General features: G+C 48.7%; 1 protein-coding gene across 5 annotated transcripts in view; it reads right to left on the minus strand.

The window, feature by feature from the left end:
* The window catches only part of RCCD1 (RCC1 domain containing 1), a 26,295-nt gene extending 11,487 nt beyond the window's left edge, over positions 1-14,808 (minus strand). The window contains exons 1-8 of one of the 5 annotated variants that reach the window (XM_061394494.1): positions 13,179-14,808; positions 11,527-11,818; positions 11,060-11,444; positions 10,757-10,878; positions 8,293-8,391; positions 7,457-7,627; positions 6,799-6,828; positions 4,873-5,017 (exon numbers count right to left, since the gene is read on the minus strand). In XM_061394494.1, coding sequence (XP_061250478.1) covers positions 4,893-5,017; positions 6,799-6,828; positions 7,457-7,627; positions 8,293-8,391; positions 10,757-10,878; positions 11,060-11,444; positions 11,527-11,701 — 1,107 coding nt within the window. In that variant the 5' untranslated portion in view covers positions 11,702-11,818; positions 13,179-14,808 and the 3' untranslated portion in view covers positions 4,873-4,892. Of the gene's footprint in view, positions 1-597; positions 5,018-5,225; positions 6,282-6,798; positions 6,829-7,456; positions 7,628-8,292; positions 8,392-10,756; positions 10,879-11,059; positions 11,445-11,526; positions 11,819-13,178 lie in introns of those variants that run through there. The other 4 variants (XM_061394493.1, XM_061394492.1, XM_061394490.1 and 1 more) reach the window with 4 other exon arrangements.
* Positions 14,809-14,842: the final 34 nt, after the last annotated feature.

Raw genomic sequence — 14,842 nt, forward strand, 5'->3', positions numbered from 1 at the left:
AACTGCCAGTCTGATTTCCAAAGTGGTTGGCTTATTTCACATTCTCATGATGTATTAAGGTTCCAGTTTCTTCACATCTTCTGTGACACTTGGTATGGTCTTTATGATTTTAGCCATTTTAGTAGCTGTGAAATGGTATCTCAATGTGGTTGTAATGTGCATTTTCCTAATGATGGTGTTTAACTTTTTTTTAAAAAAAAATTCTGTTTAACATCTTTTCACATGCTTCTCTGTGATCATTCTTACTTTCTCTGGTGAAGTACCTATTGAGTTCATTCTTTTTCATACAGTATCTAGTTGTCCAGCACCATTAGCTGAAAAGCTAAACTTTCTCCTGTAAGTTTCTGTTCCACTGATCTGTCTGTTCTAATGACTACGAGGATTTATATGAATTCTTAAAATCAGGTAAAGTTAACTTTTCCAACTTTGCGTTTTTTAACATCATTTTCTCTGTTATAGGTCCTTTGCATTTTTGTATGAGTTTTAGGGGGAAAAGCTTGTCAATTTCTACAGAAAAATCTGGTAGAATTTTTACTGGCATTGCATTGAACCTGTAGACCAACTTGGGGAGAACTAATAACCCACAAACAAGGCATCTCTCTCCATTTATTTCTGTTTTCTTTAATTTCTCTCAGCAGTATTTTATAGGTCATGCGTACAAATATTTCACATCTTTGTCAGATTTATCCCTAAGTATTTCATATCTTGATGCTATTGTAAATGGTATCTTTTAATTAGAATTTCTGGTTGTTACTTGGCTACATATATAGTTGATTTTTGTATATTGCTCTTGTATCCTACAACTTGCTAAACTCACTAAAGAAAAATGAGGGAAAAAATGAGGAAAATTTAGTCAAAAAGACTAAAATACTTGGCAATTAACCAAGGAGGTTAATTGCAGAGTTCCAAAGAATAGCAAGGAGAGATAAAAAAGCCTTCCTCAGTGATCAGTGCAAAGAAACAGAGGAAAACAATAGACTGGGAAAGACTAGAGATCTCTTCAAGAAAATTATAGAGATACCAAGGGAACATTTCATGCAAAGATGGGCTCAGGGAAAGACAGAAATGGTATGGACCTAACAGAAGCAGAAGATATTAAGAGGTGGCAAGAATACACAGAAGAACTATACAAAAAAGATCTTCATGACCCAGATAATCACGATGGTGTGATCACTCTCCTAGAGCCAGACATCCTAGAATGCGAAGTCAAGTGGGCCTTGGGAAGCATCACTACGAACAAATCTAGTGGAGGTGATTAGAATTTGAGTTGAGCTATTTCAAATCCTAAAAGATGATGTTGTCCAAGTGCTGCACTCAATATGCCAGCAAATCTGAAAAACTCAGCAGTGGCCAGGACTGGAAAAGGTCAGTTTTCATTCCAATGCCAGAGAATGCTCAAACTACCGCACAATTGCACTCGTGTCACATGCTAACAAAGTAATGCTCAACATTCTCCAAGTCAGGCTTCAACAGTATTTTAACCGTGAACTTCCTAATGTTCAAGCTGGATTTAGAAAAGGCAGAGGAACCAGAGATCAAATTGCCAACATCTGTTGGATCACTGAAAAAAAGAGTTCCAGAAAAACATCTATTTCTGCTTTATTGACTATGCCAAAGCCTTTGACTGTGTGGATCACAACAAACTGTGGAAAAATCTTCAAGAGATGGGAATACCAGACCATCTTACCTGCCTCTTGCAGGTCAAGAAAGCAACAGTTAGAAATGGACATGGAACAACAGACTAGTTCTAAATCAGGAAAGGAGTGCATCAAAGCTGTATATTGTCACCCTGCTTATTTAATTATATGCAGAGTACATTATGAGAAATGCTGGACTGGATGAAGCACAAGTTGGAATCAAGACTGCTGGGAGAAATATCAATAACCTCAGATATACAGATGACACCACCCTTATGGCAGAAAGCGAAGAACTAAAGAGCCTCTTGATCAAAGTGAAAGAGGAAAGTAAAAAAGTTGGCTTAAAACTCAACATTCAGAAAACTAAGATCATGGCATCTGGTCCCACCACTTCATGGCAAATAGATGGGGAAACAGTGACAGACTTTATTTTGGGGGGTTCCAAAATCACTACAGACGGTGACTACAGCTATGAAATTAAAAGATACTTGGTCCTTGGAAAAAAAGCTATGGCCAACCTAGACAACATATTAAAAAGCAGAGACATTACCTTGCCAACAAAGGTCCATCTAGTCGAAGCTATGGTCTTTCCAGTAGTCATGTATGGATGTGAGAGTTGGACTGTAAAGAAAGATGAGCGCTGAAGAATGGATGCTTTTGAACTGGTGTTGGAGAAGACTCTTGAGAGTTCCTTGGACTGCAAGGAGATCCATCCAGTTCATCCTAAAGGAAATCAGTCCTGAATATTCACTGGAAGGACTGATGCTGAGACTCCAATACTTTGGCCACCTGATGCGAAGAACTGACTCATTTGAGAAGACCCTGATGCTGGGAAAGATTGAAGGTGAGAGGAGAAGGGGACGACAGAGGATGAGATGGTGGAATGGCATTACCGACTTGATGGACATGAGTTTGAGCTGGCTCCGGGAGTTGGTGATAGACAGGGAGAACTGGCGTGCTGCAGTCCATAGGGTCACAAAAAATTGGACACGACTGAGTGACTGAACTGAATTGACCAAGGAGGTGAAAGACATGTATGATGAAGACTGTTGGGTTAGCCAAAAAGCACATTTGAGTTTTTCCATAAGATGTTACAAAAAAAAAAAACCTTTTTGGCCAACCCAGTACAAAACACTGCTGAAAGAAGTTATAGACATAAATAAATGGAAACACATCCCATGATCATGGATTCAGTTCAGTCGCTCAGTCGTGTCCTACTCTTTGCAACCCCATGAATCACAGCACGCCAGGCCTCCCTGTCCATCACCAACTCCTGGAGTTCACCCAAACTCATGTGCATCCATTCGGTGATGCCATCCAGCCATCTCATCCTCTGTCGTGCCCTTCTCCTCCTGCCCCTAATCCCTCCCAGCATCAGGGTCTTTTCCAATGTGTCAACTCTTTGCATGAGATGGCCAAAGTATTGGAGTTTCAGCTTCAGCATCAGTAAGACTTAATATTGTTAAAATATCAGTAGCACCCAAAACAATCTATAGATTCTAGCAATCCCTAAAATCTCAAGAACCTTTATGCAGAAATAGAAAAGCCCTATAACTCATGCGATCTCAAGGAACCCCAAACAAGCAAAACAACTTTGAAAAAGAACAAAACTATAGGACTCACACATTCTAGATTCAAAACCTACTGCAAAGTTATAGTAATCAAGCCAGTGTTGACATAAAAGAGACAGACATATAGATCAAAGGAATAGAATAGAAAGCCCAGAAATAAACCCTTGAATATATAAGCAGATGATTTTTGACAAGGGTGCCAAGGCCATTCACTGGAGAATGGACAGTCTTTTCAATAAATGGTGCTGGGAAAACTGGATATCCACATACAAAAGGATGAAGTTTGACCCTTACCTGTCACCGTATATAAAAATTTAACTCAAAATGGATCAAGGACCTAAATATAAGACCTAAAAAATTAAAGTATTAGAAAAACATAGAACAAAAGCTTCAAGACCCTGAATTTGGCAATAATTTCTTAGACATGACACCAAAGGCATAAGCAACAAAAAAAAAACATAAATCGGACTCATGGAAATCTAAAGCAACGCAGAGGACACAGGTTTGATCCCTGGTCTGGGAACTGAGATCCCACATGTCACAGAGCAGCTAAGCCCATGTGTCAAGACAACTGGAGCCCATGCACCGAACTACTGAGCCCAACAGCCACAACTAAGACCCGATGCAACCGAAAAACAAATATTTACGCAAAAGAGACACTATCAACAGAGTGAAAAAGCAACCAACAGAATGGGAGAAAATATTTCCAAATCAGTCTGATAGGTATTAATACCTTATATAGAGAACTCCTAAAACAACACACACCCAAAACCTGATTCAAAATGGGCAAAGGACCTGAATAGACATTTCTCCAAAAAAGATATGTAAATAGTCAATAAGCACATGAAAAGATACTTAACATCACTAATCTTTAGGGAAATAGCCAATCAAAATTACAATGAGATAACCACTTTATACTCATTAGCATGGCTACTGTCAAAAAAGCAAAAAATTGGACTTCCTTGGTGGTCCAATAGATGAGGATTCACCTACCAACACGGGGGACACAGTTGGATCCCTGGTCTGGGAAGATTCCACATGCTGAGGAGCAACTGAGCCCGTGCGCCACAGCTGCTGAGCCCAACCTGTACAAGAGAAACCACGGCAACAAGCCCACACGCCGTAACGAGAGCGGTCCCTGCTCACCACAACTGGAGCAAACCCACATACAGCAATGAAGACCCAGCGCAGCCAAAAGTACATAACACATTTTTTTAAAAAAGCAAAAAAAGTATTGGGTAAGGATATGGAGAAATTGGAACCCTTGTGCACTATTTATTGGTGGGGTTGTAAAATGTTAAAGCCACTGTGGAAAACAGTAATGCAGGCTCCTCAAAAAATTAAAAATGGAATTACCATATGACTCAGTGATTCCACTTTAGGGTATATATCCAAAGGAATTAAAGGCAGAGTCTTAAAGAGGTATTTGTAAATCCATGTTTAGAGTAGCATTATTCGCAACAGTTAAAATATGAAAGCCACCCAAGTGTCCATCAACCAATGACTGGATAAAGTAGTGCCTATACATACAATGGAACATTAATAAGGCCTAGAAAGGAAGGAAATTGTGCAGTATGCTACAACATGGATGATCCCTGAGGGCATTATGCTAACTGATAATAAGCCAGTCACAAATAGACAAATACTGTTATGATTCCACTTACATTAGGTAGAGTAGTCAAGATCACAAAGAGAGACAAAAGGTGTAACGATAGTTGTCAGGGGTTGCGGAGAACGAGGAGTTATTTAATAGCTGTAGAGTTTCAGACTTAAAAGATGAGGAGAGATGGGACTGGATGGTGTTGACGGCTGCAAATGATTAAGATAATAAATTTTTTGTTATTTGTGTTTTAACTCAGTAAGAAAAAAGAAATTAGTATCAACAAGAGAATATATAAACTTGAGGTATAATTCATGTAACAGAGTGAAAGTGAATGAGCTGTAGGGTACCACAGATGAATCTTACAGTGCTGATGAAAAAAGACATAAAAGAATATACACAGAATGACTATTTACCTAAAGTTCAAAAGCAGACAAATTTTACTGTATAAAGAGGTATACATGGAATGGTAAGATTCAAAGGGAAAACAGTTCAAATGAATAACAAAAGATGACCTCTAGCGGTTCCCAGTCTTAGCACTACCTCAAAAATCATCTGGGATGGGGCAGCTTGGCAAGAATACTGGAGCGTGTTGCCATCCCTTCTCAAGGGAATCTTCCTGACCAGGGAGGGATTCAACCCAGGTCTCCTGCATTGCAGGCAGACTCTTTACTGTCTTAGCCACTAGGGAAGCCCTTTAAAAATCTACCCACGTCTATGTTCCACACCCTTAAGTTCACGATTTCATCATGTCTATGATCCCGGCCCTGGCTCAGCTGGTAACGAATCTGCCTGCAATGTGGGAGACCTGGGTTCGATCCCTGGGTTGGGACGATCCCCTGGAGAAGGGAAAGGCTACCCACTCCAGTATTTAGGCCTAGAGAGTTCCATGGACTGTATAGTCCATGGGGTTGAAAGAGTTGGACATGACTGAGCGACTTTCACTTTCTCTTCATGATGCATCTCTAGGCATCCAGTTACAAATCTCCAGGTGTGTTTTTTTCTGGGAGTGTGGGGCACACCAAACCCTGCAGCCTGTGGAATCTTAGTTCTCTGACCAGGGACTGAATCTACTCCCTCAGCAGTGAAAAACGCAGAGTCCTAACCACTGGACCACCAGGGAGTTCCCTCCAGGTGTTTCTAATGGGGGGACAAAGTTGAAGATGCTGCCTGCTCTAAGGTGGAGCAAGAGGGCTATGAGCGGGAGGGGCAAAGCAGAGGCCTCTGGGTGTGGCAGTGGTTTCCTTGCCCTGTGGCGAGTTTCACAGGTGTTGGCTGAATAATTTTCCACTCTACTGTTCTTTTATGCCCTTACCATAGGTCAGCTCTTCTCTTTCTCCACGGCATACACGTAGGTATTCCAGGGCCCACAGCTCACAGTTCTTACTTGGAGTTGCTTATCTACAAAGTACTCCACACGGCACGGCCGGTCCAAAGTGGTTGTGTCCTTGTGGCCAAGCTGTCCATATTTACCTAAAGTGAAATGAGCCTCTTTGCCATCCTCTGCTGGGCCCTGTGACTTCTCCCCTCCAGGAAGGAAAATCAGCCCATCGACCGAAGGGCTGGGCTTAGGCCACGACTCTGCTGCTGTCTGCTCCGTGAGTTCAGACCAGCACCATACAGCCAGGCAAATCCTCCAGGCTCCCTGCTCCTAAGCTCAGATGCCCAGAGATTTCCATTCTACCTTTTTCTCTTCCCAGGGCCAGAGCAAAATAGGTCTCAGAGATGCCGGCGAAACATTCCCTGGGGATACATACTTTTTCAGAAAGGTAGATGGGAAATGCTGATACCTCCTGGTTCTCTGAGCTCTGCCCTGAGTGTGCCTAGATCTGTTCCAGAGAAGGGAACAGATGGCTTTTCAGTCCAGCGGGCGTGCTGAGACTGAGACCCCTGCTTCCGCTTCGCTTCACTGCTGTTGTCACCTGCCCGCTACCTGCAGGTCTTTTCCTCCCCTTAGTTTAAGCATCACAAAAGCAGACCCTTTACTTACCCCAGCCCCAGGTGTAGAGCTCCCCCGTTCCTGCAACCGAAAGGACAGTAAAGGGGCTGTTGCCACGCTGACAGGGCATGAGTCCAGCTCAGCCTGCCACAACCCACAGCCAGCTCACTGTGGTCGTCGTGCAATTTGCTTGGCAGACCAACACATTCCCTCTCCTTTTTTAACAATAGTCACATGTCAGGAAGATCCCCTGGAGAAGGGCATGGCAACCCACTCCTCTGTCCAGAGAATCCCATGGACAGAGTAGCCTGGCAGGCTACAATCGCAAAGAGAGTCGCAAAGAGTCGGACACAGCTGAAGCGACTTAGCACGCAGCATGCACACAGGCTGGTCGCGTTTGGGGTGGTAAAGGATCCAGACTGAAAAAGTTCACCTTCCTATATGCCCAACGGCTATGACTCACAGCTAAATTTGGAGTCTCAGGAGCAGGGTTGGGCAGACCCTCATCCGATGCAAGGCTGGCAAACACTAGCCTCCCTCCAGAAGAACCTTCGGGGCCTGACAGGCTGGGTAGCCTCTGTGAAAGGCCCCAGGGAGTGAGGCTGCTAGTCTTTTAAGTGACCACACCCTTTCCTGCAGCCGCCAGCTAGACAGTGGGCGGAGGGGGCTTCCTGCTCCATCCTGAACCAGCCCACCTGGCCCCACTCACTTGTCAGCACTGCCGTGTGCCGGGATCCGCAGCTGACCTTGACTGCTTCTGAGCCCGGGCTGAGGTCCAGTAAAGCTGGGAATGGCTGGACCGCTATGAAGGGGGCGGGGGCTCCATCCTCACCCGCAGAGCCTCTCTTCACTTCGGAACCATCTTCTTCCAGTCCTGAGGCTTCAGAGAAGCAGTAAGAGTTATGATGATGATGATGGTGAACACTCACTGAGACCTGATCTACACCTCGATCGTAAAAAGTAATCGAAATAATAAACCTCATTCATACACAGAACAGCTGAAGCCCCTACTCTAGCTCCAAAGCTGTCCCTTCCAACCCCGAATTCCCTGGGAAGTGCTGGAGCTGACAGGCTTGTGGGGTGAGCCGTGAGGACACTGGCGTCAGCCTTGCCGTGCTCCCTCTCATAAGGGGCTCAGAGTCCTTCAGTGTGTCCTGGGGTCCCAAGGATATCACATACCCCTTCTGAGCCCTGTAGCTCTCAAGCCGGCCTATGGCCAGGAGGCAGGAATGACAGAAATGTGTGGAAATCAACAACTGACTCTCACCAACAGATTTGTGGTTGCCAAGGAGGAGGGGGTAGGGGAGGGATGGATTGGGAGTTTGGAGTTAGCAGATGCAAACTATTATATATAGAATGGAAAATACAATAAGATCCTAATCTATAGCACAGGGAACTATACTCAATATCCTGTGATAAACTGAATATTAAAAAAATGTACGCGTAGGTATAACTGAATCACGTGGCCATACAGCACAAGGTAACACAACACTGCAAATCAACTGTACTTCAGTAAAATAAATTTTTAACAAAACTGACCCTCACCTTCTCCCGCAGTTGTCTTTCCATCTTCTGCCAGGCTCTTAGTAGGCAGGGCCAGCTGCCCTGATTCATTCCAGCCCCAGATATAAATATCTCCTGTCTCTGAGACAGAGAGAATAGGGTCCCATTAAACAGACTCAGATCACCCCTGCATCCATCCACATTCCCTGTAGGAGTGCGGCTCCCGAGAGACAACACTTGCCTGCCGCACCCAGGTCAGCGTTCCAGATTAAGTACCTCCCCAGGGCCCAGCAGCTTCCTTGTCTCAGCAGGGCCTTTCCCCCTTGAGTGCATCCGGTCACCCTGTTCTTAAAGGACACCTCTTACTAGGCTTTCCTCTCCAGGGTCACTTTTCCCCTTTGTTGTTAATTCCCAGCCCCCACCCCCAACATGCAATTTGGAAATGAGTCCCTGGAAGTTCCTTAGTATCTTTCACATCCAGTGAGCCCAGGCTCCTTTCTTCAATCCTACCCATCACTGGTCCTGAAGACCTTTTTAAAAAAATGTGTTTTTTAAATTGACACAGCACTGATTTAACTGACACAGCATGAAACTTTCTGTATAAGTTTCATGTACACAACACTGCGTGTATTTTGACATCTGTATGCACTACAGTTCGCTTATCACCAAAAGGTCGGTTTCCATCTGTCGCCGCACAGCTGACCCATTTCACCCTGCCCCACCCTGAAGGCCTCTAGAAGCTCTCAACATCGCCTGCCCCCTCCCACAACACCGTACAGTTTGCTGGCTGGAGCAGGAGCCCTAACGCTAAAAACTCACTAACTGCAGTAGCTGATTTTTTCAAGTGTTTAATCCGTGCCAGTGTTTGAAGCAGCACGTCCCCACTTTACTCCAGAGAAGCTTGAGCGGTGAGGTGTTCTGCCCAAGATCACGAGGGGCAGAGTGATGCTGGTGTCTACCTAGGAGGTCTGGTCTGAAGCGTCAGTGCTCCAACCACACGACACCGAGGCCTCAGACTCCTTTTGGATCTCAGTGTGAGACTCCCATTGCACTCACTTTCCGATCCTCTCGTCTCTTTCCTCCTGCCCAGCAGTTCTCAAGCCTGGCTGCCAACCCAGGCCCATTAGCATAGGCAGGGGAGAATGCAGGCCTAAGTCATTTTTAAAGATCCCGAGTGAAACCATGCCCCACGGAGTTAACAGAAGGTGATAACTAAGGAGAAATTCTTGAACTTTCCTTGGAGAACAGATGAGGAACACACTATTAAAACCCCTTTGCTTGTAAAGTGCCTTCATTAAGTTCACTTTGGTTATTTTTCTATTTTTCCCTTTAATTGCATACAGTTTCATGCAACCCAGCTGTTTCACAGGAACTTGGAGTCAGCACCTGCCCAGCAAAAGCCAGCTGGAGACTAAATGGGACCACTGACCCTAAAACTGGGACTGTGCACATGGCCAGTGAGTGGAATTCTGATATCAGAAGGCTGGAAAACTCCACCCTCAGATCATGCTAATTGCCTCCTTTTTTTTCCCGCTGCCTGCGTGGCTTGTGGGATCTTAGTTCCCTGACCAGGGACTGAACCCAGCAGTGAAAGCTCCGTGTCCTAACCACTGGACTGCCAGGGAAGTCCCAAAGCGCCTCCACTTTGAAATCTGCAGAACCATGTTGACTCAGGTATGCCTGCTCATAACACTGATTACCTCACCTTCTTCCCTACCTCCAATCACCTTTCTCCATGCCTAAGACCACCTGGCTTATGCCATAAATAACCCAAACCCTTCAAGGTGGCAGACTGGGGGCTTATTCTCCTGTCTCCTCGCTTGGCTGCCTTGTGAATAAACTCTTGGCTATCAACCTTGGTGTCTCAGTGTTTGGCTGGCTGTGCGGCCCGACCTGGTCAGTAACAATATTAAGTAGTGGCCAGAGCCCCTGATGCAGATCCTTGCAAAAATCATCTGCCACCAGCCCCATCCCACAGCCTAGCTATCAGCTGCACTTGGATCTCCTGCCAGAGGGGTGAACACAGTCTCAAGGGACGCTCATTCCCATCCTGGGTGACCAGCCACGACACCACCAGAGCTCACACTGACCACCATCCTCTTCCGGGTGGGCCTCTCAGTGTCTACCCTGTGCCACGCATTACGGCCACCTGGGCAGCTGCTACCTTTCTTCTCCGTCCTCCTTGTCTCGGCTGCCCCTCACGCCCCCATTCTCCCTTGGGGACCAAAATGACAGCCCTGGATGGAGGCAGATGGATGGGAGGGGTAGTGAGACCAGAAGACGGGAAACAACTGCCAACAGTCCAGATTATGAGGGTGGTGATGAGGGGGCAGGGGGCAGGTGCTGAATCTGAGGCATTTGGGAGTCAGGAATGACTGGGCTGATGGATGCGGGATGAGCTTGGAAGGAGGCCTGGCTAGGCCACCCATCAGATGGGGAGAGGAGGAGGAAGGTTTGGCACCTGCGAGACCCTGAGCTGGTTTTGGAAAAGCCCTAGGTCACTCACCACTCAGGCACACAGAATGCCAGCCACCTGCGGCGACTTCAGCCATGCGTAGGCCTTGCAGCGCCTCCAACAGCCTGGGCTCTGGCTCTGCCTCCAGGGTCCCGTGGCCCAGCTGTCCATGCCTGAGCAAAGGAGGTCCCAGTCAGCTACAGTCACACCAAGAGGTCTCCTCCCTGTCCTTGCCCAATCACTCCCTCCAGCCACCTGTATGCTGACCTCCCACTCCGAGGTCACATTTACCGAACCCTCAACCCCGGCATCCCAGCAAAAGTCCAGCAGGCCCACCTGGCCAACCCCACTCACCTGCCTGCGCCCCAGGAGAATACCTGGCCCGCGGCGTCCAGCAGCAACGCGTGCTCGGCGCCCAGCTCCAGCCGACGCGCCCGCAGCGTGGGGGCCAGAGGCCGGTAGAAGGGCGGCCGCGGGCTCACGTAGGCACGAGCGCAGGGCAGCAGCGGCAGCAGCCCCGCCTGGGTCTCATCACGGCTGGGTCCGTGTTCCGCCTCCTGCACGGCCTGGGACCAGAGGGGGTCCCCACGCATTGCCGAACCGGGCGCCCAGGCCTGCAGTTCCGCCCCGGCTCCCGGCCCCGCGCGCAGCAGCACCAGGAGCTCCTCCGACGCCCACGCATCCGTGCATCCGTCCGCCGTGCCGCCCGCTGCGCCCGACAGCTGCACCCGGCCTCCACCTGCGGAGGGCGGAGAGCGGGCTGGGGACGGAGGGGGCGGCATGCGCCGGTGGCCGGGGGCGGGGACGGAGGGGGCGCTCACGGGTCACGAAGGCTGTGTAGCTCCAGCTCGCGCTCACGCGGCAGACGCCGAGGCTGCCGCCCGGCGTCCTCAGCGGCTCGGGGCTGTGTACCTGCCGCCCCAGCCCCGAGCCCAGCGCCTGCCCGAAGCCGCAGAAACCGAAGCCGAACCAGGTCCCGCGACGCTCCTCGTCCATGCCCCGCAGCGCCCTCGGCTGGCTGCGACCTGGCTGGCGCGGCCGGCGAGACGGAGGGTTAGGGCAAGAATCCGGAGAGATTGTTTCAGACGAGCCCTTGCGAGACGCTGCAGCTGCCTTACGGGGGAAAAAGGGGGAAAAACCACCCTCCTAACCACAGAGGCACACGACGTGCATTCCACCGACGTTCGCTGAGCGGGCGTCCTTACCAGACTTAGAACGATTCGGAGCTGTGTAAGTGGGGCCCTTTCCCTGTCCCTCCCTTTTGACTCAAGCATATTCACTGTCCCACAAAGTGGGCACTAGGTAGTTAAATAGGCTCTCCTTTAGGCATCGGACTAGGAATCTGAGTCCCTCCCACTCCAAATTCCCAATGTCAGACACATTATCCCATGTAATCCTGGGAACTAGAATTGTCTCCGTTTGACAGTGGAGACTCAGAGAAACTGACCCTTACACAAGCAGGTAACAGCACCGAGAGGGGCAGAAGGCTGAACTCAAGATGCATCATTTCCCACCAGTGAAAGGCAAAGGCAATGCCCTGGAAGGGGCAGGACCGGTTCCAGGGCTCACAAGTTTGCCTCTGCAGTTAGCAGCGCCTGTGTCCTTAGCCAATTGACTTGAGCTCTTCTCAGTCCAGTTCAGTTTCTTCAGTTGTACAAAGCTGGGCAGCAGGGGAGGGTGATGTTTGTACCTACCCTTGGAATTGCTATGAACAGATACAAATAAAGGTTTAAAGTGCTGGCACATAGCGTGGTAAGCACACAGTGTCAGCTTATTAAATCCAGTATCTGAGAGTGGATAAAAGTTTTTTAAAAAATGGTCACTGGATTTTTAGGGACCTATGTAAACACAATTTCAACTGGACCTTGTCTACTCATTTATTCATCTCACACGCATTTATTGATCCTTTTTGTCGTCGTTCAGTCGCTAAGTCATGTCAGACTCTGCGACCCTATGGACCCCATGGACTGCATTGATCCCTTATTCTAAGTCAATGAGAAGCACCGCTGTCTGCTTTCAAGGCCCTCACGCATAAATGGGGAGACAGAGTCAAGTGACACGGTGATGCCCTTTCTGCGTACAGCATGTTCGGCTTAATCAGAATATCGTTGGCATTTTTAACTCTTTGAAGCCAGATCCTGCAGTCTCTCCTTGACCCAGGCCTGGGCTCCTACTCCTTCTGGGCCAATCCCACTCCAAGAAGGCCTCTGACCTTAATCCTGACCCTGTGTCCTCCACCCCCTCAGGCAGCTCGATCCGATGGGTCGTCTAGAGGGAGGAAAGGCCGGGAGGCAGGGCAGCCACCAGGAACCGGTCGACAGCCGGACCAGGACTCGGCTGGCAGCCGGAGGAAAGGTTTGAAGAGCCGCGCCCTGAGCCAAGCGCCCATTGGCTTCGGAAGCCTCCCCGGGGCCAATCGCCGGAGAGCGGCGTGACCTACCCGCGCAGGGCGGGCGGCCATGGATGTGCTCACCTGGGTTCGGGCAATTCCGGCCGCGGCCTGTTCAGTCCTAACTCGGTCGAACCGGTCCCGAGGCCTCCGCTACGCCGAGGCGGCCCCAGGCGGGGAGTGGGCCAAACCGCCGGCGGGCGTGGCTCGAAACGGAGCTTGGACCAGATGGTCCCGCCCCCCGCAAGCTCGCAGGGGCCGCGGAGCCCGTATTAGAAGCATCTGGGGGACACTCACAAAGAACTAAGGGGTCGGCTACGAGCGACCCGAGGGACGAGTGCTGCCAGTCCTTTTTTTCAGTCTGGGGCGGGCGGTAGCTCGCTTCTAACTCGCGTGGGTCCGCTGTCCAACGTGCCTCGGTCGTACTAGGTGGGCGGAGGGCAGCTTTTACCAGCCATTGGCTCTGGAGTCTGTCACTTACCTCCATGAGCCAATGAGAGTCAAGTTGGGCTTGGCCCGCAGAGCGGAAGCAGGCGCTCTGGGACCATCCGCCCAGCCAGGTAGGGGTACCTGCGGTGGCCAGCTCCAACCCGGCTCAGCTACGGGGGTTCTCTTCAGGGTTTTCCCAACCCTAGATCCCGAGTTCTCCCTGACTGGAGGCCGTTGAGAACTCTCAGTACAAAGGCAGAAGTATTGAAAGGCCTATTAGCTCAGATATGTGGATGACACCACCCTCTGGCAGAAAGCAAATAACTAAAGAGCCTCTTGATGAAAGTGAAAGAGGAGTGAAAAAGTTGGTTTAAAACTCAACATTCAGAAAACTAACATCATGGCATCCCGTCCCATCACTTCATGGCAAACAGATGGGGAAGCAATGGAAACAGTGACAAGACTATTTTGGGGGGCTCCAAAATCACTGCAGACGGTGACTGCAGCCATGAAAGCCTTGCTCCTTAGAAGAAAAGCTGTGACCAACCTAGACAGTGTATTAAAAAGCAGAGACATTACTTTGCCAACAAAGGTCTGTCTAGTCCAAGCTACGGTTTTTCCAGTAGTCATGTATGGATGTGAGTGTTGAACTATAAAAAAAACCTGACCACCGAAGAATTGATGCTTTTGAACTGTGGTGCTGGAGAAGACTCTTGGAGAGACCTGTACTGCAAGGAGACCCAACCAGTCCATCCAGAAGGAAATCAGTCCTGAATATTCATTGCAAGGACTGATGCTGAAGCTGAAACTCCGATACTCTGGCCACCTGATGCAAAAATTTGACTCACTGGAAAAGACCCTGATGCTGGGAAAGATTGAAGGGAGGAGGAGAAGGGGACAGAGAATGAGATGGTTGGATGGCATCACTGACTCAATGGACGAATTTGAGTAAACTCTGGGAGTTGGTGATGGACAGGGAGGCCTGGTGTGCTGTAGTCTATGGGATCACAAAGAGTTGGACAAGACTGAGCGACTGAACTGAATGCATTTATATCCATGTAACTAAATACTGATTTGCTCCCCCAATGTTTACCCTTTGACCCTCTAACAGGGATAAGCAACTCAGTGGACCTGGGGTAGGAATCCATTTGATCCCTTCCCTAAAGGTGGCTGTGCTGCTGTAAAGCTGCCCATACTACTCAGTCATGCCCAGCTCCTGCTCCATACTCTGGCCCACTGCCAGCCATCCCTGCCCGCTGACAGAGCACATACTTGAGTTCCATGCACTTTTATTTTTTGGGCCACACTGGCACATGGGA

Source organism: Bos javanicus, chromosome 21, assembly GCF_032452875.1.
Source record: "Bos javanicus breed banteng chromosome 21, ARS-OSU_banteng_1.0, whole genome shotgun sequence".
Classification (NCBI taxonomy): domain Eukaryota; kingdom Metazoa; phylum Chordata; class Mammalia; order Artiodactyla; family Bovidae; genus Bos; species Bos javanicus.